The 26,007-nt window shown below is 48.5% G+C and overlaps 1 protein-coding gene across 1 annotated transcript in view; it reads right to left on the bottom strand.

Moving 5' to 3' along the window:
• The window catches only part of EMILIN2 (elastin microfibril interfacer 2), a 70,338-nt gene that overhangs the window by 6,988 nt on the left and 37,343 nt on the right, over nucleotides 1-26,007 (bottom strand). The window contains exons 3-7 of the mRNA XM_037018270.2: nucleotides 23,266-23,441; nucleotides 17,611-19,512; nucleotides 5,817-6,095; nucleotides 4,489-4,521; nucleotides 3,639-3,767 (exon numbers count right to left, since the gene is read on the bottom strand). Coding sequence (XP_036874165.2) covers nucleotides 3,639-3,767; nucleotides 4,489-4,521; nucleotides 5,817-6,095; nucleotides 17,611-19,512; nucleotides 23,266-23,441 — 2,519 coding nt within the window. The remainder of the gene's footprint in view (nucleotides 1-3,638; nucleotides 3,768-4,488; nucleotides 4,522-5,816; nucleotides 6,096-17,610; nucleotides 19,513-23,265; nucleotides 23,442-26,007) is intronic.

Here is a 26,007-nt window from a genome sequence, read left to right on the forward strand (position 1 = left end):
CAAAAACCACATGATTATCTGCATAGATGCTGAAAAAGCATTGACAAAATTCAACATCCATTCATGATGAAAACTCTCAACAAAATGAGTATAGAGGGCAAGTACCTCAACATAATAAAGGCCATATATGACAAACCCACAGCCAACATCATACTTGACAATGAGAAGCTGAAAGCTTTTCCTTTAAGATCGGGAACAAGACAAGGATGCCCACTCTCCCCACTTTTATTCAACATTCTTCTGGAGGTCCTAGCCACGGCAATCAGAGAACATAAAGAAAAGGCATCCAGACTGGTAAGGAAGAAGTTAAATTGTCCCTGTTTGCAGATGACATGATATTATACATAGAAAACCCTAAAGAATCCACCCCAAAACTACTAAAACTAATATCTGAATTCAGCAAAGTTGCGGGATACAAAATTAATACACGGAAATCTGTTGCATTCCTATATACTAATGATGAACTAGCAGAAAGAGAAATCAAGAAAACAATTCCATTCACAATTGCATCAAAAGAATAAAATACCTCGAAATAAACCTAACCATGGAAGTGAAAGACCTGTACCCTGAAAACTACAAGACACTCTTTAAGAGAAATTAAAGAGGATACCAATCAATCAAAACACATCCCATGCTCATGGATAGGAAGAATTAATATTGTCAAAATGGCCATCCTGCCTAAAGCAATCTGCAGAGTCAATGCAATTCCTATCAAACTATCAACAGCATTCTTCAATGAATTAGAACAAATAGTTCTAATATTCATATGGAACCACAAAAGACTCCAAATAGCCAAAGCAATCCTGAAGAGAAGAATGAAGTGGGAAGGATTACACTCCCTGACTTCAAGCTCTACTAGGAAGCCACAATAATCAAAACAACTTGCTACTGGCACAAGAACAGACCCATAGATCAATGGAAGAGAATAGAAAGCCCAAATATAAAGTCAAGAATATATGGTCAATTAATATATGATAAAGGAGCCATGGATATACAATGGAGAAAAGACAGACTCTTAAAACAACTGGTGTTGGCAAAACTGGACAGCTACATATAAGAGAAACTGGCTTATTGTCTTAGTTCCATACAGAAAAGTAAACTCGAAATGGATCAAAGACCTGAATGTAAGTCATGGAACCATAAAACTCTTAGAAGAAAACATACACCAAAATCTCTTGAATATAAACATGAGCAACTTTTTCCTGAACACATCTCCTCAGGCAAGAGAAACAAGCAAAAATGATCAAATGGGACTACATCAAGCTAAAAATCTTCTGTACAGCAAAGGACACCATCAGTAGAACAAAAATGTATCCTACAGTATGGGAGAATATATTTGTACATGACATACCTGATGGGGTTAACACCCAAAATACATAAAGAACTCACATGCCTCAACACCCAAAAAGCAAATAACCCTATTAAAAAAGGGGCAGATGGTATGAACGGACAATTCTTCAAAGAAGAAATTCAGATGGCCAACAGGCACATGAAAAGTTGCTCCACATCACTATCAGGGAAATGCAAATTAAATCCACAATGAAATATCACCTCACACCAGTTAGGATGGCTAACATTGAAAAGACTAGGAACAACAAATGCTGTTGAGGATGCAGAGAAAGGGGAACCCTCCTACACTGCTGGTGGTACTGTAAATTAGTTCTACCATTGTGGAAAGCAATATGGAGGTTCCTTAAAACACTAAAAATAGAAATACCATTTGACCTGGGAATCCCACTCATAGGAATTTACCCATAGAAAACAAGTTCTCAGATTCAAAAAGACATGCACCCCTATATTTAGTGCAGCAGTATTTACAATAGCCAAGATATTGAAGCAACCTAACTGTACATCAGTAGATGAATGGTAAGAAGAGGTAGTACATATACAGAATGGAATACTATTCAGCCATAAGAAGAAAACAAATCTTACCATTTGCAACAACATGGATGGAGTTAGAGGGTATTATACTGAGTGAAATAAGGCAGGCAGAGAAAGACAAATACCAAATAATTTCCCTCATTTGTGGAGTGTAACCACAAAGCAAAACTGAAGGAATAAAATAGCAGCAGACTCACAGACTCCAAGAAGGGACTAGCGGTTACAAAAGGGGAGGGATGTCAGGAAGGGTGGGTGGGGAGGGAGGGAGAAGGCGATTGAGGTATATTATGGTTAGTACACATGGTGTGTCAGGGGTCACAGAGAAGACAAGGAGTGACTCTGGCATCTTACCACACTGATGGACAGTGACTGCAATGGGGTATGGGGGGGACTTGATAATATGGTGAATGTAGTAACCACAGTGTTTTTCTGCAAAACCTTCATAAGAGTGTATATCAATGATACCTTAATAAAAATTTAAAGAAAGAAAAAATGCCAGGCTACCTGGCTCCCTTCCCAGGCTTTTAATAGTAAGTAATCTAAAGCTCCAGGAGTCCTTCCCAAGGTGTGGGGGCCTGGAGCACTGTAGGCTCCTGGTCACCTTCACTGAGGAACTGCCTGCAGGGGGGCTGCCTTCAGGTCGCCTGGAATTTCCTTCACTGAGGCCCTGTTGGGTGAAAGGGGCACCCTGGGAACAAGAGAGAAATGAGGGTCATCCTCCTTGCTTGTGAAAATCACCTGCCCTGTGAGTGGACAGGCGGCCCCCCGACGAGGCAGCAGGGAGTGGGGGCTCCAGGAGGGGCTGTGCCTGAAGCGGAGGCAGAGCGGCACTTACACGCCCATCCTGCCTCCTGGCCTTGGCTGGCACCCCCTGGGTACCATTTTTCCGAGTTCTGCAGATGATGTCCATGCTGACTAAAACAACCGCTGTCCTAAGAACAGGTGGGATTTAGTACGACAGTGGCCAGGCAAGCCAGAGTGAGGTGCTCACTGAAGACTGCCAAGAAGGAACCTACTGTCTCCCCAGTAGCCTGCCTGAGACCCACCAGCCAGCATGGGCACCTCTGTCTGCTGGTGGCGATGGGCCCAGAGAGGCCCCAGTCATGGCCCTGGTACACTGTCCCTTTACAGAGGACATCAGGGGTGGGGGGCTCAGCAGGAGGGAGGGAGCCTGTACAGTGGGAACGGGGGGGGGTGGCAGCCTCCGCCCCACTGTCTTTACCAGCTGGGGAACAATGCAGGCACTGTAGGCAGAACCCAGTACCACAGCTGTCCCAGAGCAGGGGGCCCTGCATGCTGGGCCCCGCCACTTCTGGAGGGAATACTCTCCTTTTTTGGCTTTGTTACAAACCATGAGCTTCCGAAGGAATCAGGGCAGAAGTGTTCTTTCACCTGTCCTGACTCAGGGTGTTAGGATGACAGACACCAAGAAAGAGCGCCTCAGTGGCTTGAGGGGTGGGGGGTAAAGTGGGAGGGGCCAGGACATGGTGGCTGCAGCTGGCAGAGCCTAACAGCCTCCACAACAAACGAGTGATTCTGGTATGCTGATCTCATGACTAGAAAATGTCACTGCACACCCACCTGCCCGCCCACCCTGTGGCCTGTGACCTGGGACCTTCTTAAAAGCCCACAGAATGGGGAAGAGCAACATGGCCAGCCGCTCAGGGGCATCTCCTCCACAGGACCAGGACAGGAGGGTTCACCTCACATTTAGGTAAAAGGCTTCAGAGAGGAGATGAACACAGCCCACAACTTACCGGTGTGGGGGTCGTAAGCATCGCCATCATTTACCAGCACTTTGTTGAAGAGGATGACGCCCCCATCGCTGGGGAAAGGCTTCTGGGTGAGCCCCACAGAGAAAGACACCAGCAAAGGCACTGGAACTCCTGGAGCAGAGAGGACAGAATGTGTCCCTGGGCCCCTGGGCTGGGGGTCAGGGCTGGGCAGTGGAGGCCTAGGTCCTGGGCCAGAGAGTCAGCCTCAGTTTTGTTTTGCCGTAAAGTGCTAAAGACTCATGGGACACAAACTCCTCATTCCCAAGGGCCAGGTGTTCCCCTCGTCAGGACAGCTGGGCAGTGGAGTAGATGCTTGCTGAGAGTGTACAGACCCCTGTGTGTGCACATTATGAAACTGATGCAGTGTGAGGGGACAGCTGAGGCTGGCTGGGTGTGTCGGTGGGGTGTGGGAGCTGACTGTGAGGAACTTCATGCACACATGTTCCTGTGCACACTGCATGGCTGTGTGTGTGTGTGTACACGTGGAGACGGATGGCCAGGGAGTGAGTAACAGAATAATCTAGGGAGCTACTTACTTACTGAAGAACCAATGAAACCTGGCCTCTCCAGGAAGCTGGTCAGGATGACACCCAGCAGAGACCCACCCAGTAACACTGAGAAATTTCCTGAGCTGGGATGACAGGAGAATTCCTTGTCTCAGGAATGACTCCAACCCTCTCTGGGGAGCAGCCTTGGAGAGCCTGGCCCATGGCAGGTGGTGGGGTGGGGTGGGGTGGGGTGGGGTGGGGGAGGGCTGGGCCAATAGCCCAGAGGGACACTTGGGAGGGGCAGAGGCTGCCAAGGAGAGTGGCCTCCCTGTCCATGTACGTACCTGGGGAGGTTGCAAGAGGTGACCTGGGGTATCCTGAAAAACAAATTGGAATGTCAAAGTCCTAAAAAACACCTCATTTTTCAGAGCCCCCTCCCCTTTTCCTCCCTGCTCCTCATACTCTGACCTGCCTTCCTAGAAGCAGCATGCTGCACCTGTTTCCTCTCTAACCCACTCATTCCCAGCGCAGACGTGGCGCTGAGGGCTTAGGAGGAGAAAGATGAGGCACTGGGCATCGCAGGCCTTGGGGGAGGTCCACCAACTGAACCCGACACATGCCCACCCCACACCTGACCTCCATGAGCACCTGCTCACGGCTCTTCAGGTAGCCAGGCTGAGCACAGGTTCATTGTGTGGATGCATGAAGGAACAGATTGCCTAACAATATAAGCAGCAATGGGACTTGGAAGTAACAGAAGGACAAACTGTCCTCTTAGAAAAAGCATACTGGCCCCAGGGAGAGCTGCACCTGGGGGCAGCCGAGAAGGAACAAAGAAAAGGAGCTGCTGAGAGAAAATGTGTCTCCTGGTCTTCTCAGCAGTGATCTCACCTGCCTGGCAGCCCCGGGGCTTCAGGGATTGTGTGTAAACCAGGCTGTAAGTCTGGCCAGACTCTGAGGGGCTAGTTTGCACTGTCCTATGGTAGTTGAAGTGACCTGCCCCAAGCAACACTATTTGCTTACATGGCATAGTCCTGAGCCTCAGTTTCCTCATCTGTAAAAGAAATAACCTCACAGTGCTGTCAGGAGCTGGAGAGGATCAAGCACCTGGTTCGATCCCTGACATATGGTAGGGATCCCACAAATGCTCGCTGCCCCTGCCGCCTCCCTCCCGCCTCCCCACAGGAGCCCCACCTCACTGAGGTGCTAGCCTTCACATGAGCACAGAGCACTTACTAGCCAAGCAGTGAACTAGGCTTTTCTCCTCCATCCTCACAGTGATGTCCTGAGGTCTAGCTTTGCAGCTGACAGAGCTGAGGCCTAGGTTAGGGAGCTTCCCCCGGTTCCCAAACCTGTAAGGATGCAGCTGGGGTTTGAGCAAGAACCTTCTGGTCTACCTACTCTGCGGTGCACTTTGTGCTTGCTGCAGAGCTCCCTATACACACAGGTTGCCAGGTACACTTCCCTCTGGGCAGGTCAGTGAGCTGCCCTTGTGGCCCAGAATGCCAGCCCATGTTGCCCCTGGGGTGGCCCAACCTCTGAGCATTCTCTTAGCAAGAACTGGCGCTTCAGGATGTCACATCTTTGGAGAGCTACCTTTCAGATCTCATAGCCTGAAGGCTGGACGCTGGGCCCTGGGCCTCAGCAGCCCTTGCACTCAGCTGGGCCTTACCTGGCGCTCCTGCAACGCCCTCGGCACTGGGTACGCGCCCCAGCCGTGTCTGGCCGTCCACGCCCCGCGGCAGGCCCCGGCCTGACATGCCCTTCCTACCCGGGGGCCCGGCCTCTCCAGTCTCCATGATGACACCGGTGTAGCCGGGAAGCCCCGCCCAGCCTGGGTGTGGAAGAGGGTCAGGCTGCGGGCCAGCGGGCATGGTGGGGGCCTCTGTCGGGAGCACTGCCCTCCCGGGCACCTTCACTTGGGGTGGTGGCACTTCCGAGGGCTCCTCCGCTGCACAGGTGCAAAGGGGAGAAATGCACAAAGTTAAAGGCTCAGACCTGACGGCTAGGCCCCAGACTGCTGAGGCTCGGTGGGCTCACTCAGTGGGACCATATGTGCATGCGGGGGTGACTGTCCCTGAAGCACCAGTAAAGTCATGGGCTCTGCTTCCAGTGCCACAGTATGGGGACAGCCTGCCTCGCAGCTTCAGAAGGAGCCTCCGGTTGGGCTGCCGTTGGCTCACATGGAGCTGTGGAGAAAGCCAGGTCAGACCCCTGCCCAGCAGAGGGGCCCTGTCAGCCTTTTCTCTATGTGATGGTTGCATTTCGCAAAACAGCAACATTCTTGGCTCCAGCCCCCAAAACTTCCTGATTTCAATGCATCATGGTCCAAAGATGGATCACAATTTTTAGGTTACTGGCACAGGCTAACTTTGGCTTTAAGATCAGCAACTGAGGGAATTTCCACTGGAGGAACCTCGTGATTCACATTTCATGCCCTCTTGGGATGGTGATCTGACACAGCCAGGAAGCTGCCGCCCTTTCCTCCTACAGATGCATTCCTGGAACTAGTCTTCCAGGAAGCCTTCCTGAGGGCCCACAAAGTATCTAAAAATAACTGGGACTGGCCAGATACCACCCTCAGAGGCCAGACCCCAAACTCCACCCATCTCCTCAGTCTGTATGGTGCCTGCAATGTGCAGGTTCCAAAGCTATACAATTATGTCCAGGCAAAAATCAGTGATTCCATTTTCACCCACCATCTACCTAGTTTGTTTTAAAACTAAGGTAACTGCACAGATCATATACAAGCTCTCCCTCCATCCATGGAGCCAGGTTGCTCACATACCTCCAGCCCCAAAGGGAGGTTATTCCTCACAGTCTTTCCCAACCAGTACCCCATGAGAGAATTAAGAACCACAAAGAATGGTTGATCCAAGGGTAAAAGAACTAATGCCATTGTATATGGAGAGAAGTTAATTAATGCCATCCAATGGAATGGAATCAGGCCTTAATTCTCTTCAAACTCTGGTCAGGAAGGGCTGGGTTAGAAAAATTGAGGCAGAGTCCAGACATGGGGATGCCAGCACAGTGAAGTTCAGGAGTGAGAGAACAAACAGTCTAAAAACACAAAGTCACAAAGTCTGCACACTGAATTAGGAGTCTTCCAGCCCCCTTACCCTGCTCAGCTTCCAGGACACTTGCTTATATCTCAGATCAGAGATGGAGGGACCTTCAAATTGACTCCATAGTGAAGCCCATAGGCATGAAACCCTATCTAGTGCCTCACCGTTAAATGTGAACCACAGTCAAGATCAACTTACACGCAAAGAAAACCTCCAATAAGAACATCAGAGACCAAAACAAGCCACCCAACCAACCAATGAAAAGGAATTATGAGGAAATACACAATGCAAGGAAACAAAAAATAACCTCAGAAAAAAAGAAGACACCCATAAAGATGCAAAAGTAGACTGGCATTAAAAGGGCATAATCAGAGAATAAGGAAAAGCCTTTGCTGATTAAAAATATGCTTTCCAAAATAAGAAAGTTCAAGGAAAGAGTTGGTAGATAAAATCAAGAAAATCTTTCAGAAAGTAGAACAGGAAGACAAAATGATGGAAACTAGGAGAGAAGCCATAAGAAAATTAGATGATCAACCCAGAAGTCTTCACCCCACCCCACCCCCAAAAAAATCAGAAAAACTGGGGCATAGGGATGATGAGCTGGTAAGGAGAGAATTAACAAATACACATACAATTTCTCAGAACTGAAGGAAATGAAAAATCCCAGCAATTTTTATTGAATAAAAGACCCAAACCAATGCATATCCAGAACACTGAGAATAAAGCTTCCTACAAGCTTTTAGGGGGAAAAAAATTAGAAAGTGACTTTGAATCAGAGGGGCATCACAGGCTTCTCAACAACAGTACCAGACACAAGAAGATGAGAACTATGCCTTCAGATTTTGAGGGAATATAATTTTAACCTTGAATTCTATACCCAGCTAAAATATCCATCAGTTATGAGATTGAAGATATTTTCAGACATACAATATAAAAAAAAAACTATCAAGCATTCTTTTTTAAAAAGCTTTTGGAAAATGTGTTTCAGTGAAACAAGGGAGTAAAACTATAAAAGAAAGGGACATGGAGTAAAGAAAAGGGTCTATGTCAGGAGAGAAGCTCAAGGCATTTCCAGGATGATAGTGGAGGAAGTTTTCAGATTGAAAGCCTTGCAGCAAGTCTAGAGGACAAGCAGTGAAGACTAGACCATGAAGAGAGAGACCTCCAAATGATCTGATATTTGTTACTGTGTAGAAAATCATATGGAGAGGGTGTTTGAGGGTTTGAAGAATCCAAAATAGAGACACAGAATCTAGCAAATAACACTACAGTGAATTCAGAGAAAAGCAAAATCATCATATACAACATAATTATGTTTAACTATTATTGATCTATTTAGTCCATAACTGTATAAATTCAGACTCTCGATTTTTGTTGTCTCTGGTGGGAGTTGGGAGGAAGGAAAGCAGGGGAGACATGAGAGACATGTCTACAGCTGACAAATTAAATACATAATATCTAAATACTATATATGGTATCTCTATAGAGAGACAGCTAAAGCTAATAAATCAACTTAGAAAGAGGAAGGTAAATACAGAAAAAAGCAGCCCTAAGAGTTGCACATGGCTGTCTCCAGGGAGTGAGAAGGGTGCCAGGCGGAGGTGGGCGGACAGGGGAGCTCGTTTCATCATAAGCTTCTTGGCACTATTTATTTTTATAAGATGTGATTACAGAAGGCACTCTGGCACCTGTCCCTCCCCCTCCCTTCAGTGCAGGCTTACCTGGTCTGCGCCTCGCCTGTCCCAGCCCAAGTGTCCTCTTCCCCCTCTTGGTGGAGTCATTCCACCCAACATCACTCCTGTACCCTCAGGCCCACCTGCCTTCCTACCGGCTCCCTCCCTGTGGCTCAAGTTTCTGTATCTCCATCCAAAACGTAAAAATAATTTTTTTGACTCTCCCTGATTACAGTCAACAAAGGACCGTAAAATAGCAAAGTTCAAGCCCCCAAACGGGTCCTGATTTCCTACCTGGCGCCACCAAGCCCTTCACACCAGCCCCCTTTCTCTGAAATCCATCCTTTTCCATCCCTCACTGGGGTACCAACCTTCTCTCTCCTTTGTCACTCACACATGTGTGCGTGTGTTCATACCCAATCTGTTGCTAAATCCAGCTAATTCTCATTCTGAAATCATTTGGGCTCCTTCTTCAGAATGCTCTTTAGAAAGCACCCTAGTCATATTATTCCCTGCTCATAACACCGAGTTGAATCTCTGACTTCCAGACACTGTTGCCTGCAAAGCATCCGTTATTTATTACGTGCCGCCCTCATCTCAGCCTCCTACCTACCTTTGCACCTTTGCTTTCTCTGTCTGCCCCCAAAAAGCCTCCTCTGCACCCTCCTGATGTCCCAGCTCGGACACTGCCTCCTCCGTGAAGCCCATTATGGTTCTGCCCAGTCAGGATTTAACAATCTTGCCTGTGAACCACAAAGCTCTTTGGGCCTCTAAGGGCTCTTTCAGATTTTCATCTCTCCTCTCTTCCTGGATGATGAGCACCTGAGGACGACACATTTTAATGATCTTTTATCCCCAGGGCTTAGCAAGTCCTAGCACAAGACAAGGAGACCTACAGTGTTTGGTGAATGAAAGGCAGCTGGGAATAGGGCAGGTGCTGGGGACCACACCCCAACTGCCTCTAAATTAGGTGCCCTGGCCATCCATCCCGGGGCCTGTTAGGGCAGTGCTGGTTCACACAGGCTGTGATGTTCTCCCTCTTTTATTCGATCCCTCAACACCCAGGCTTGTCACACCAAGTGGAAAACAGAGGGGAGGAAAGGAATAAACCACTTGGGCCAAACGTTCTCCAGTGGTCTCCTTGGAGCACATCCCTAAGTGCTGAGGACAGCTGACTGCCCCCGGCCACCTGCACATCACAGCAAAGACGGTGACTAGTAACTGTACTGGGGCCTCACAGTTGCCCCAGCCGTGGCCTCCCCCAGCTCATGCCCACGCCACAGCATCCGGTGGTGTTTTCAAGGCATGTTCATGACCAGCCAGCACTTGCTCATTCTGGAAAGATAATTCTCTGGCAGTTGATGTTTTTCTGAACCAAATATGTTTCTAATTCAGAGAGTGACCATTTGAATGGAGTTATCCATAAGAGCCAAGTGTTGCTGCCTGTGTGTTCCACACGGGAGGAGTGGTAAGAAGGGATCGACCATGCGTGTGTGCCACCCTTCCGGCCACCTGCCCTGAGGCGCCTGTCCTGATGCCAAGGTGTGGCCTTAGGTCCCCATAAGCCACGGCCTTACCATGGAGGGACCTAACATGCAGGTAGTAAAGGAGCACTCCTTTAAAGTTCTTATTAACAGTCAATTTCAACTTTACTAATACAAAAACCTGCCTGAGAAAATGCCCAGTAATCCTTCCAGCTGATTGACACCCTAGCTCTGTGGACAGGAGTCCGGGCTGCCTGCAGCCGCCAGGGAGCCCTGAAGGGAGTCAACTGCCATTAAACTAACCTGCAAGAACCGAGGCCCCTTGGCATGTGCCTGGCAGCTTGGGGGTGTCTTGTCACAGAACAGGAGGCCATGGGGGATGGACACTGGCCTTAGATGTCAGTGTCTGTGTCCCAGGCCTGGCTGGGGACAGTCACGGGGCCGACTGGCGTCATTAGCCGTGTCCAGTAGATGGTCTAACCCTGCAGTGCCCTCTTGCTGAGCAGGCAGTGCGTTGTCCTCCCCATCCACCCCCGCAAGGGTGCAGCTCACTCATCGGAAGTCAGGTCGCAGTGGACTCTGATCTGCCTGGAGCCCAGAGGTGTGCCTCATGCCCAGTGCTGCAGCCACACCAGCATTTTCAGGATGTCAAGCAAGACCTCTTGATTAAAAGCAAAAAATCCATCGATATGCAGAATGCGGCTGGCAGGCTGAGGGAGGCGCGGCTGGCTGAGGGAGGGACAGTGGGCGTTCTGGTTGAAGGCAGGACATCCCTGGCTGGGGTGTGGGCCGGGCCTGACTCACAGGGAACTCAGAGGCACCACGGCAGGCCAGAGGATTCTCGGGGGGAGGACACAGCGACAGAAAACCGGAATTGTTCCCTGGACGACAGACCAAGGGAAAGCACATTTCCTGGACTGGTTCTTCCCTGAGCAAATGGCACCCTCCATGCGTTTTTCTGGCTTTGTGGAACAAAGGGAGAAAGCCTCCAGCATCACAAGGGTGCACTGTGCTGGTTACATCCCAGAAGGGCCCGGACTGTCCCCTAGGAGGGCCGAGACAGAGGGGGCCGAACCAGGAACTTGAGTCCAGGCGTGACCACACGGAAAGCCTGCAACCAGCTCGACAGAGAAATGGGCCTGCATTTCTGACAGTCCCACCAGGGGACAGTGACACACAGGGCTTTACTCACACGTGTTAAAATCCGGTGCAGTACATTTGAAATGGAAAGTAATTTGCAATCACTGAACACCCCCCCCCCCAATCTGAGCATCAGCACCGGTTCGGAACCTCTTTTTGGTAGAAATTTTCAGGCTGATTCTAAAATCTTTACGGAAAGGCAGAGGATCTATGCTACCTGATTGTAAGACTTCAGCTGCAGTCATGAAGACGCAAGAAGGACAAATCAGTAACTGGAGCAGAAGCGTCCAGGGGCGGAGGACAGTCGGAAGCGTGCCATCCTCTCCTCTCTTCTCTCCTCCCCGCCTCTCCCCTGCCTTCCAGCACAGCTGGCCCTGGGTGGTTGCATCCTGCTGCCTTTGAGGTGGCCTCCCCTCCACTTCCAGGACCAGAGCTAGCGGCCTTTCATTTTAATTACCAATTTAATTACAAAGTCTTGGGTCTTCCCTCATCCCTGTTAGGCACGAGTCTTCTGAGTCCACACAGGAGTTATTTCTCTAAAGCCCCCAGAGAACTTTTGCAGCCATGGGGAAGCTCGGTCCTCAGAACACTGCGGTTCTAATGCCAAGGTTGAGATGGAGAAAAGCACCTGCTCGGCCCACCACAGGGGAGCATTACAGAACCAGAGGGCCAGGGGGTCAGGGGCCAGGACAGTCTGGGTGTGCACAGTCCCTGGAGCCCCTAACCAGTCATGAAACTCGGGCTTGGTCCATCATGCTGTGTTGAACCTAAACTGGCCCCAAACTCCGCCAGTTTCAAGCTGAGGGCCAAAACCGTCACACTATTGGCATCAGGCCACTCTTCCCTTGGCCAGGCTTAAATACTTATTTGGAAAATCCATGCATTTTCATTCTTACAGCACACCTTAAATTAAGCAGCTCAATAGATGGGACTCTTAAATCTGTCAGACTCCTACATGAAACAATGTACTTACTATAATTCCAGTACTGAAAGAGGTAACCTAAATAGGAGCAGAACAAAGAAGTGGGAGATTTGCAAAAGGAAGCAATAATATTGCCACCAGAGTCCGTTGAAACAACACTGGGGCAGCAGGCAGGCGTGTCCTTTCTTGGGGCCACAATGCAGGGAAAGAGGGCTTCCCAGAGGCGCAGAAATGCTCCTCCGCCCACCAGCTCTGCTCAGCGGCAGCCCCGCATTTCTCAGCACCAGGAGCCTCCTTCTCTCCCAGCTGCACGAGGAACAGCAGAAATGCTGGTGCGCCAATGTGGCATCATTAGCTGGGCTTGGGTTGCAGGCCAGGGTGGCCCTCGGGGCCCCACCTTCCACCCATGCCTGGGGGCTGGCACTGGAGCTGCAGACCGCAGAGCAGCTCCCTGCCCAGCAGACTCCAGGAGGGGGAAGCTGGGCGAGTCAGGGGCAAGAGAAGGGCCAGTGACCCCAGCTGTGAAAACAGGAGAGAGCAGGACCAAGCATAGAGGGCCAAACACCTATGGCGCTCTGGGACAGAAAGACTAAGGGCTTAGGGACCTCCATGACCCTGAGAACCAAATTCTTCCTATATGCTGAGCTTCTCTCCTCTAGAAAAGTATTTGAAAATGAATCCTGAAGGCTAGGGAGGGGAACTACCTAGGCTTTTACACTTCTCCCTGACCCCAGATTTAGGAGAGAAGAAAGAAAGGGAAAGAGGCAATCTAGGGCCTTCTGCAGAGCGGCCAGGAGCCCGCACACCGAGGGCTCCCCTCCCTCCTCTGCTGCATGGACAGGCCCACCTCATGCCCCAGAGGCTGGGCGCCTCGGGGTTGGCAGGAAGAGCGACGGGAAAATGTTCAGCCAGGAGCAGATTAAACACCCATCATAGGGGCTGAGGATTAAAATAGTAGGCAATATTTACTGAGTGATTTACCAAGTGCCAGGCACGGTTTCAAACTCTACTACTTATGATATTGATCCTCAGACTGATTTTTTTAGATGAAGTGTCATTATTATTATTATTATTATTATTATTAATTATTTCCAATGAATAGATGCAGAAAGTGAGGCAACAGATAGGTAAGTAATGTGCCCGAAGTTATAGAAAAAGCAGGGAATAGCTAGAATTGCAAATATGGGAAATAAAAAGCATTTCCTGGCTCAAAATCCTCTGAGAGTTTAACATTGTACTGAAAATTCGAATCCTCTCTCAGAGCCTATAAAATCCCACAGGATTCCTACCCCCTCTTTGCCCTCATGGCCTGTGGCTTTCCCCTTGCTCGTTATTTGATAAAACTGGCATTCTGAGGTTTTCAAACGAGGCAAACCCACTCCTGCCTCAGGGCCTTGGGGCAGGCTGCTCCCTGGGCCCAAACACTTCCCACAGGTCTTTGGAGGGCTCATTCATCTTAGTCATGTCTCTGCAGAGCTGTCGTCTCTACTGAGCTCCCCGCCCTGACCACTCATCTAAGACACATTGCTGTCCCCCGTTCTGTCACATTCCTCTATTCTTTCCTCACACATTGACCACTGGCTGAAATCAGGTCTTTATTTGCTTGGCTGGCACTGTCACCCCACTAGAGTGTAAGGTACATGAAACCTGGCCCTTCAGTGCTAGGACACAGCTCAGTCAGTGTGAGATGGAACAGTGAGCGTATGAATGAATGGTGGGGGCGGGGGCCCCGAGAGGACAGCATGCCCACTTGACTGAGATGAAGGAGAGATGGTGATGGAAATACAGCAGTTCTTCACTTTCTGGAAGTTAGGCACCCCTCTGAGTCCTAGCTGAAAGCCACAGATCTTTTCTCCAAAAAAATACCCAGAAATATGCATATAATTTCAAGAGTCCCTTTTAAGTCCCAGGGAAGAATCCCTGCACTACTGGGAGGGCGTAAAAGAGACTTAGATCTATTTGAGCATCGGCTGAAGCCCCATCCACTCTCCCACTGGCCATGTTTCCAAAGGGAAGAACAGGGTCTGTGAACAGGGCAGGGGGCTGAACAGAAACACCAGAGTTTGTATCCTTGGTCCGGCAACCTAATCTCTGGTCCAAGCGTCCGTGAAGCACCCTCTCCTCTGGACCTTTGCCCAGCAGGGAGATAGGATGACTAGTCATTAATATTCCTTCCCTCCCGACACACACAGCTCCATCGCCCACAGAATGTGGCAGAAGAGACCCTGGAAGAGGCCCAGCAGCTTCTGCTTTCCCTTATGAGCCGGTTACCATGCAGTCTGACCCCAAGACCATCATGCTGGAGGAAGCCCAATTCAGCCACAGGGACAGGGAGGGAGGACAGCCAGGTGGAGGAACCTGAGCTGCCAGACATGGGCTGAAGGCTTCCAGGACGTTCCAGGCCAGCTGCCCAACTGCCAGTGGACTGCAACTGAGTGGGTGACTCAAGCAATATCCCACAGAGTGGAAGGACCACCAAGCCATGCCCTGCCCCGGGTTCCTGACCCACAGAACAGTAGGAAACAATGCATCCTTGTTGTGTCAAGCCACCCAGATTTGGGATAGGTTGTAACATGGCTGTAAATAACTGACCCATTCATACCAACTCCTCGCCAGCTATGCTCTCCCCTCCTGTTCTTCTACCCTACCCATCCCTCAATTAGTTCCAATAACACCTCCTTCCCAAAGGTTCTCTTATCATTCCACCCCACTCCTCACCTTGCCAGGCTCTGAACTCCAAATTCACAACCTACTCAACCTTGAAATCTCGGCTCTGTGACTCTCCCCTCTGAGAACTTTCCCCCACCCCCGTCTTCCACAGTGGCCATGGGTGCTCCACATGCCCGTGCTCCTAAGCACACCCCATTCCCCTGACCCTCTCTGCTTGTTCCCTGCCCCCCAGACTGTCATTGTCACATACATTACCATCCACATACTCTACACATAACTTGTTAACTACCCCCTAACAGGGGCTCAATAAGAGCCTATGAACTGAAAGCATAAACCTGAGGTCGCTCACTGGGCTCTGCAGATGATCTCATTCATGCTCTGCATGCCTGTGTGTCTTTACGCTGTGGCAGAAAATGCCTTGAGGGTGTGGGTCATGCTGCTCTTCTCTGTGCCTCTCGGGGGCCTTGCACAGGTGGGCGCTCAATAAATGCTGTTGACGTTGAACTGGTCGATGTGTGACTTTCAGTGTGACCTTAACTTCAGGTCACCCACGGACCTCTGACACTCAGGTTCCAGGTCTGCTAGGCCTGGATGCTATAAGGTCAGATAAGGCTCTGCTTGTTTATCTCTGGCTCTTTCCAATCACTGAAATTCTCAGAGGTCCATGCATTCTACAGTCACAACAATGGATTCATTCTGAACGGCTCATCTTTCGGAAGCCACATTCTCTTTAAAGGCATTCACCTCCAACTCCTACTTCAACAGCCAAGTGCGAGAGAGTGAGCACAGCTTCCCACACAGCACGGGAGTCACGAGTCAACCGGAAATATCTGATTTAATCTGTTACTATAACGCAGTGTCCAGACAGCAGTGCCACCACAGGGACGGTCACTCTACAAACACACTCATAGTCTTGTGACCTTTACTCAACATTCCAGAGATACGAGAGCATGGGTTGGGGGAGGCGGGTTATAAATAGTGTGGGATGGTGGGGTGGTGGCCCGGCTTCCTAGTGCTGGTTGGCCTGGGCAACTCCTCATCTACAAAGTCCTTGTGTCTGGGAACGCCCAGGGCCTTCTCCCACCTGACTGCCTCAGACCCTGCTGCCTCCGGGGCCCGGACCCTCTGGCCGGGGCTCCTCTGCCTCTCCTGCCCAAGCCTTCCCCTCCTCGACTGTCATATTCTACCTTGGACATAAGCTCCTATAAGATCACACCAGACCATGAAATGTCAGCTCAGCATTTAAGAGCCTAGTGGGAAGGGTGACAGAGGCCAAAAGGGGAGGAGAGGAGAAGAGAAAATGGCAAGGACAAGTGGGGTCATCTGGCCCTCGGCAAGTCCCTAAGGACCCCTAAGTCTGCATTCAACTCTGGGAGACACAAAGGAGATGTGCGCTGGCTTGGAAGACAATAAATTTTGGTGCATCCCACTGGGGTTCTCAACCTGGCTCTGCCCTTCCCAGCCCTGTGACTGTGGACACATCTTCTCTGGGGAGTCTGTGTGCCTCCCTGTGAGGTGGCTGTGGTGGCCTCAGACGTGTCCCTGAAGGGACTAGCCCAGAGCTGGTACACAGAAAGTGCTCAATAAATGTGAGCTCCCTTCCCCTCCCTGCCTCCAGTCAGAAGAGGCTGGCTCACTAGTGAGGCTACATAAATGTAAGAATAAAGGTGTAAGAGAAGGTCTGGCTTTCAGGGATGATGTGCTGAATCCCCAAATACCAAAGACATTAACTTCATTGACTATATTAATGTGATGGAGCCACCGTCCATTCATTCGCTCAACAAACATTTGCTGAGTGTCTCCTGGGCAGCAAGCATTGCCCTAAGCATGACTGATGAGCTTCCTTGTTCTAGCCGCTGTGAGGCTTTCTACACTTACAACTGCCCCTCCACTGCTTTTTGTCCATAATCCTGTCTCTGTCTTTGGAGAGGAATGTGAATGTTCTATCTGCCATCATCTAGGCTGTAGATTTTAGGGAATAGGAGATGGCCCAAAGATGATGATGGTGACGATTATAATGACACCAGCAAATAAAAGCAACGTTTTAGAGGGGTGGATGGATGAGCAGAAAGGAGACTCCCTAGAAGGTGGAACACCACTGTTATCCATGGCCCCATGTAGCTACGGCAAAAATCTAACCCCAACTCTACGCTCGCCAACATGATAGTACCAACCAACATTCTGCCATATGCCTGTGGTGAAGGGTTGTGAAGGGCCAGGTTTCCTTTTCCATTTTCGATTTGTTGCGGACTGATACTTTTGGAAAATGCACAGACTGTGTGCTTGAATGCTATGCTGATGTCAAATTACTTAATGGTCTCTAAATACTTATTCTCAATGCTGATACTTATTTCACTGCTACCCAGCACCAAATGATTCACCAACTGGCACCCGTCTATGAACCACACTTTGGGTAGCACTGGTGTAGTTTAGTCAGTTCCACAAACCTTCCAAAATCTAGAATACATGTTGCAAACAAATTCAAGAAATGGAATTGTAAAGGTCAACTTACTTGCTGATGGTTGAAATTTGATCAGATCTTGCAAGTCAGTAGAAATCTGGAAAACGTGGCTGTAGAACTGCTGGACTGAATTCTTCAGGCCAGAAATGTCTTTGGAATGTGACCAAAGTGTTCCATTCATCTGCCTGACACAACTCCACAGGCTGCTGACATGCTGGTTGAGCCCTTCCTTGATCCTCTCAAGACTTTCTGAGAGGTAGTCCAGTTTGCTGCACGTTTTCTCCATATGAGACACCCTGCCCTCAACCCCGGAGACTTCCCTCTGGACCCTGTGCACATTTTCCTTATAAGCGTCCAGCTCAGAAAGGACCCGGATCTGCAGCCTCTGCCACCTGTCCTCCAGCTGGCCACAGCAATGAGCCGGGGGGTCCTTGGAGGACAGGAGGGGCTTCACCGACCTTTCCTGCTCGCCCCCCTTAGAAAACCCACCCACCCCAGCATTTTCACCTTCTCTACAATTGCTTAGCTCATTCTGAAGATGATTCACGCTGACTTTTGTTTTGTTTACCTGAGAATACAGGAAATTAAAATCCTGTTGAAGTTTCTGGATGCTATGTTGAGTTTCTTGGAACCTCCTATGCACTGTGTCATTTAGAGATTTCAGAAGGCTCACACTAACACCCACTGTGTGGTCTTCTCCATTTAGCAAAGAATCTTCTATCCCATGAGGCACTCCCTGGAAGTTCTGCAGGCACATACCCTCCACAGCTTGAACTTTGTCCTTCAGGTGGTTCAACGCCATCAAGAGCTGCTGGTTCCCAGGTCCTGACACCGGGGGCGTGAGGCCTGCCTCGGCGCTATTGGCCACCTCCAGGAGAACGCTCCCCACGCGCTCTTCCAGAGACTGCAACTTCTGATCAAGAAGTTGCCTCAAGTCATCTACCTCTCCATTAATGGTTCTCCGAAGGGTTTCTTCAATGTAAAAGCAATGCTCTTCCGCATTCTTCTCTGTCACATTGATCCTTGCGTCTAGTTCACTCCACCTGGCATCAAAGTCCACCTCTGGTTCCGGAACCACGAGGCGGTCAAACTCATTGTCCAGCCTCCCATTCAGCATTCTGGCGGCTTCAGCAACTCTTTCAACCTTTTGGTCTAACACCTTGATCTGTTGTGCGAAGTCACCATTCTTTCCACTACCACAGCAATCTGACCGGGCTGAAGGATCTTGTACCCGGGCTCGAAGGTCATTTATTTCTTTCCTCAGGCTTGTTTCCTTCTCTCCTATAAGCTCAATCACTCCCAGGTAGCTGCTCCCATAGTCATCACACTGCTGTTGGACACCTATCAGCTTGTACTCACATGAGTTCTTCAGATCGGCCAGCTTTCTATCCATTCCTTCCATGAGCTCCTCTCTCAGGGCATCAATCTTACTATCAACATAGGCTTGGTAGAGGTCCCTGGTCGCCATGGTCACCGCAGGCCCCCGGGCAGCCTCCTGCAGCTGTCTGAGTTGCCCTTCATACCCCTTCACTTTCCCGTCTAGCTCTTCCAGCTTGTCACTCTTGGTCTTCAGAGCATCCTTGACTTCGGCCAATTCAGATTTGATGTCCTTCATGCCAGATTCCTTCTTTTCGAGGACACCAGGAAACTGGACCATTTCTGTGTCTCCACCAACGGCGCTGTCAGGCACTGGCTGGGGGTGCAAGTTACTGAGCCATGATGCCAGCATCTTGCTGGCATCATCCTGAATGGCATGTTTGAGGTTATCGTTCACTCCAGCAATGGAAGACTGGAGATCAAGAACTGTCCTTGTGAGTCGGAGAACCTTCTCCTCAAGTATGTGGATTTTCTTTTCCTGAAGTTCTTGGGGCCCCTGTTTTGGATCTACTGTCTGACTTGGTTCTGCTGCCTGAGTTGGCGACAAAGTATTCTTTGGCTCCGATGGTTCATTGTCTGTTACAAAGAAAGAGTTGGACGTGACTTAACATTTTCTACCCTTATCCAGTTTCTGCAAAGACAATAAACAGGGTACTTCCAGAATACACTTAAACCTTCACACACAGATCCCCTAATTACAGGCAGTTATTGTGGCAGAGTAGAAAAGACTGTGGGCTTTGAGTCAAACAGATCTCCACTTGCATTCTGGCTCTGCTCTTCACTGTCCACCCTTGAACAAGTTAATGAACTTCTGTGAACTATGATCCCCTCATCTATGAGGCAGAGGTACTACTCCCTCCTAGGGTTAAGAGAACATGTACATGGCACATAATAGATACTCAATGATCTCTTTCACCCTGAAGGGAAATATTCTGTATGTGCTCATCATATGAACACATCACTACCACATTAGTGAACTGCAGCCACACCCCAGTGGTTGCCTACATTCTGGTAAACCTCAAGAAGCCATTTTAGCAAGATCCGCCCATCAGCTGTCAGGTGGTATGATATCAGAGGAGCAGCAGGTCATCCTCCAAGCAACTCCTAAATGTTCTCTTACTTTCATTAACATCCCCATGCTAAAAATCTCAGACACGAAGCATAGTGTCACTCCACAATTTGGGAAACTCAAAGCAGAAGAGACAAAGCAGCTCATTCTATGGTGTCTCCTAACAACACAACACATGGCCGCAGGTGATGGGAGTCGCTAAGTCAATGAACACAAACACTGAATTTTTTGTAATCCTACTTTGAGAAATAAACTCCTAAAGGGAGAAAAAAAATATTATAAAGATGATTGTGATGAGTCATAAAGTAGAAATAAACTGATAGATACAAAAATAAACTGATAGATACAGAGATAGATAAATTAAGCAAAAAAGAAATTATTGAAACCAGAGGCAATAGGAGATTAAGAAGTAAACCATGCCTTTGAACACGCAATAGGCTATAAGGAGTACTAGAAAGGAGTTAACATGGACGATCCTGCACCCTATACCGAGACACATGTAAAGAGGGAAAAGTCAAGCACAACATAGATTACAGTGAAAGAAGATGCAGTAATGTACATGGACAAACACTGAAAGTAAATTTAGAATGTTGTAGATATTTGAGGTTGACATTCATTGTTTTTTCTTCCTCTGAACTTTTTTGCATAACTGTAGCAAGAACTATTGTTTATTAAAATCACTTTAGTGATAAAATAAAGACTGGAATTCAGATGGCCAAACTCTCAAGCAGAGAACTATAAAGAACACTTTATTTTTCATACCGAAAAATTCATTTTATGTCAAGATACAGAAGAACAAAACAAGTTGTTGTATCACATACAAATAAAATGCTGTTCAGAGCAACAGAAAGAAAAACAAAGGGCAGGAGAATGGGGGATGAGCAGGATGTAAGGAAATTCTTCTTTCATATCCTACTGGTGACTGTTGGAATTGTTACAACTTTTTGCAAGAATAACTATTGCCAAGTTATTCTTTGGCAATATGTAGCAAAATTCTCAGAATCCCTTCGACCTGCAATTACACTTCTAGAAACTTATTCTAATAAATGATCAGGGATGGATCCAAAAATTAACAGGAAAAAGAATGCTTATCTGAATATTATCTACAATAATGAAAAACTGCAAACAACCCAAGTGACAAAAGGCAGGGGTCTGTAATAATCACATTGTCTAAAGCCATTAAATGATATTGTACAATATTTACTGACATGAAGGGTTGTTCACTGTAGATTTAAATTAAAAAATTAGTTCCAAAAATAGTATGTTCTTCATAATGATAGTGGATTGAGGATAAGCATTTCCTTTCATTCCCTTCTGAAATCCAACTAAAATGGAAAAACAAACAGAAAAACCCAAAACAGCCAAGGCACATAAAACACTGGGATTCAGAATGGTTTTGGATGTTTTCATGGCTACCCTGGAAGCAAGAAGAAAATGGAACAATGCTTTCAAAATTCTAAAGGAAGATGATTTCTAACCTAGACTTCTGAAACTAGAGTAAAAATATTTTCAGACTATAAAATATCAAAGTTTACCTCGCATGCCATCTTCTCATGAAACTACTGGAAGATGTGCTCTACCAAGATGAGGGAACACATCGAGATGGAGCAAGCAGGGGCACAGGAGACGGCGTTGGGAGAGAGGCAAGTTAAGATCGCAGGGTGGCAGCTGTGAACCCGCGAAAGAGGATGACCTGTCCAGGTGGGGCAGGTGAGAAGGCTCTAGGACGGATTTCTTCAGGAAGATGAAACCGATGTGGCGAAACGCAATGAGAGGACATTCAGTAACCAAAGGAGAGTTTGGGTTGAAATTGGGATTAAAAACAGAAAGCCAAGCTGAGGAAAATATGACAATTAATAATGCTAGAGAAATAAAAAAGCTGTGTTCGGAAAGGCAACATATTTATAGCACACTACACGGCTCAGCTGTAAACATTATCTACATAGCTATAACATAAACAATAAGTGTTGAATAAATGAAAAGCTGGTATAACTGTATGGAAAGGATGAAGATACAGGAGCCGTGTGTGGAAGACTGAAAGGGAGTGAAATGGATCAAAGGGAGTCAAACCCTCACCTTCCAAAATGAGAAGTCAATAGCACTAGAGGTAAATTCCAGGAGACCCCCTAAAGGGCTTAATTACCCCCTGGGAAGGGAAAGGGGGGAGGATCACTGCTCTTCCTAAAGTCCCCATAAAGCTCTTAGATTCAGTAAACTTCATGTAGGTTTAAACGTTTATAAACTAAACACTAAAACTAAACAAAACAGAAACCAACTATCATGACACCTCTCTTGTATCCCCATCATAGTTCCCCTCATGATTTATTATGACTGCTTGTCTAAATTCTGCATTCCATGAGGTCAGGGACCACCTCTTTGTTCCTTGCTCTTCCCAAGTATCTTCTATTGAACTTGCCAGATAGAGAAGCTCAATAAATATTTGTGGGATAAATGAATGAATTTTTCTTTAACAAAAAGTATATGCAATCATAGGAAAGATTGCAATATTCTGTAACACTCCACGGGAAAATACAGTCATTTAAAGATGATTTAAACATCTAATTCCTAAGAAAATTTAGGTTTCATTTAGGTTTCATTTATTCTCACTCAATTTTAAAGAAAGAAAGTGATAGAGAATAAAATGACAAAACATTTTTAGCCATAAAAGTCATTCTCTTAATGTTAAAAGCAAAGGTGAAAATTATGATTGCTTTCTTAGCTATTCATTGAGGTTGAGTGATTTCACTTCAAAAAACAAATTCAGAAACAAATTTAAGAATAACCTCATTGGATTCTCCTAATTGGGGTTTAGCTTTGCAAATGTCTCACACCAAAGAGAATAAGAATGATTCCATTTACCAATAAAAAAATTTTGTTTAGCTCCTTCAAATTTAGGTTTACGGGAGCTTGCAGATGGAAAGGAAAATAAGAACAAACAGTGCACATCATTGCATTTAAATCTCTTCTCTGTGCTTCAGGCTATACCCTTCGGAAACCATCAGCTTCTCCTACACTCATGTCCCAGGCTCTGGCTTCACAGGGAGCTGGCCTAACAAAGCAATTTACTTGCATAAATTGTTTGTCTTTTGATTGCTCCTGCTTCTGCAGATAAATTTACGTGCCACATGTGTCTACTGTAGGCATATAATGGTGTCATTCGAAGACCGTGCAAGCTCAACAACGGAAACCGTACATCCCGCTGTAAGAAGGAGTGCTGGACATGAATGGTGGCCACGCACAGCAAAGCACAGATAAATTACCTGTGGCTTTCTTCATGCTGTTTCGAGGCTGAGCAGGCATGGGGCGGGGAGTCTTCACGGGGTCTCTGGGACCTTCTTGGCAGTCTCCCCCTCTAAAGCCAGGGCAGCACCTCCATTCCAACTGTGTCACTGTTTTGTACCTAGTGACATATCTGGGTCTGACGTTCACACGATACCTGCCGGAAAGAACAGTTGCATCTTTCCTTACCGACTGCTGTTGCAGGCACCCCTGGCTCTCCTGGCGTTGAACCTGAGTAAAGAAGATCTGGGTCCCTCAATGCCCTGCCTGCTGGCCAGGCTGACTTGACTACAGGAGGGATTGGTGGTCTCCTCAGTCCAGCACCGACGCCCTGGGGGTCAGCCAAAATCAGACTGATCCCCTTCCTCCATCTCTTTGATCCACCTGCACCCAGCTTCCCTCCCACTAAAGGTTGGGAAAACAGACCATTAGGAAAACTTGGATGTGGACATTTTTCATAAACTGAGCTTTTGTCTCACCAACAAACTTCTATTCTACCATTCACCACTTTGTGGAGATTTCTTCGGGGTAAATCAGGCTCATTTGCTTTGTATTTTAAAGAAGCATCCCTGGCACTCTTGTCTCCTGTAGCATCTGTGTGTTTGTCTTGGCACCCTCTTTCCCTAACATTAGCAAAGGTAGCAGCCATGAGCCTTTGGAAATGGCACCTCTTGCTGTTTATGTTCAGATCTGATCCAAGTGGCTAATGGCAGAAGTAAGGAAGCAGAATTGGAATAATTTGAAAAATCCCCCTTAAAATGAGCATTCCCTGATTGGCTGGGCTGTCACACAGAGACCCTGTGACAAGCTGTCAAGTCCCCCACATGACTGAGCCTAGGACAGAGCTCAACAATCCAGTGGCCTCTGGACACATGGAGGGAAGGATACAGGAGTCTGGTGCCCCTGTGGGTGGGGCAGGGTGGGGAGGGGGGCTGCTCACAGCACAGAGGCAAGCCAGCTCCTTAATTTACCCCAACTTCTGTGCCTGGCGAGGAACAGTGGCTCTCTTGAACCTCGTCCCTGTCCTTCATTTTGAACAGCACTAGCAGCCAATCCCCAGAAAGAAACTGGCTTCCTATCAGTCCCACAGGGCAGCGTGTGCTGCTCACGGGGGAGTCTGGGGTTCATGGGGCCCCATGCCAGCCAAGCCATTCCATCCCAGGCACCAGCCTCATGGCAGGCTGGTGTTCAAAGTCTTCTTCCTGAGGAAACTACAAATTAATAAGTGCAATGCTCTTTTGGAATCTGCCCCAAGGGTCAAAACCATGACACCTAAAACCTCCAATGAAAGGAAGTCCTGCATGGCCAGGATGGGCAGGTGACCCTGCGGATCGCATGCCATGGCACAGTGTCCCTGCTGCGCCGGCCCTTCAGAGGCCCAGCTGTCCTCCCCAGCTGTGTGCCAGGAGCACCAGAGACTGTGGAAAACTCCCGACGCATGTCTCCCCCTCAGAGCTCCTGATTTAACTGATCTGGGGTGGGACCTGGTGTGCAGAATTTTGAGAAGCTCCAGTGGGAGCCTTTTTCAAAGAAGCTGAAGAGAAAGCCTGGTAAGTAAAGCAGTAAAGACCTGCCACCGCACGGGCAGGGGCAGGGCAGGACCTGCCTGCAAGGCTTCTCATTCTCCCACTGCTGCCATATCCCCACCGGGACCCCTTCTCACAAATGACAAAACCAGGCTCATCGAGTTTAAGTGACTTATCCAAGGTCCTGTGGTCAAGAAGGCCCAGGGCTGGGACGTAAACTCACTATTGGCCCTCATCTGCCACATGGCTCTCCCACGTGCAGAAGTGGACAGCTCTGGTAACTGCCTCAAATTCCTAGCAACCCCACCTACACAGAGAGTTCCAGAAGGCCCCACAAGCTGGCTGAGAAGGTAGCCGCTGTGCCCATTCAGCAAACACTTGCCTGAGCATCTAATTTGGGCCAGGTACCCACCAGCTCTTGGCCCCTAGCCCCCACCTACCACAAGAATCGCAATGTGTTCCTGAAACTATAAAAGAAAGAAAAATTCCATTTCTTTGCTTTGCATGCTCAAGTACAGGAATGATGCTGGAAAAATGTGTCATCTCAGAAAAACGTGACTCCTCTGGGCATTCAGACTGAACATGGAAGTGTGTTTGCTGTTGCGTCCGTTCCTGCGCTGTAGCGGACAGCCCACATGTAAACCTCCAGCAGGGGCGCTGAGCAGAGCTCCCTCTCTGGGGACCTCGGCCCCTCACTGCTGCAGAGGGACGGAAGTTCCTGCTTTTCCAACACAAGTACTCTTTTCCTTCAGGGCAGTTACTGCTTTGGCGCCAGCTGGCAGTTAGGGAAGGCCCCAGCGCAGGCCCACCCCCATCTCCATCTGGCCCGCGGCTGCAGGGGCTCCAGTTTCCTTGCCAAGTTCAAGGTGGCTGCGTTTCCAACAGTGTTCAAGTCCAGTGTGTGGCTGAGGCCTCCTGGGCATGGTGGCAGCTGGAAACGAGGGGCCACCTCTGGCTGTGGGGAAGCTCGTGTTCCCACTCTGTGCATCACCCACGGACCCCAGGGCAGCCGGGGGGCCTCGGACCTCAGTCTGGGGCATGAAGGGAGGAGGTGGGGTTATCCGGTCCCACAGACCTCCTGCGGTTTTCCCTGAAGAATAGGCACCTCCACAGCAGCTAGCCAGGTGGCTCCCCAGGGCAAGGGGAGGGAACTGCTGGGGTTCCCAGGCCTCCTCCCAAGCCCCCCTCCCCAAGGCA

Source organism: Manis javanica, chromosome 9, assembly GCF_040802235.1.
Source record: "Manis javanica isolate MJ-LG chromosome 9, MJ_LKY, whole genome shotgun sequence".
In the NCBI taxonomy this organism is placed as follows: domain Eukaryota; kingdom Metazoa; phylum Chordata; class Mammalia; order Pholidota; family Manidae; genus Manis; species Manis javanica.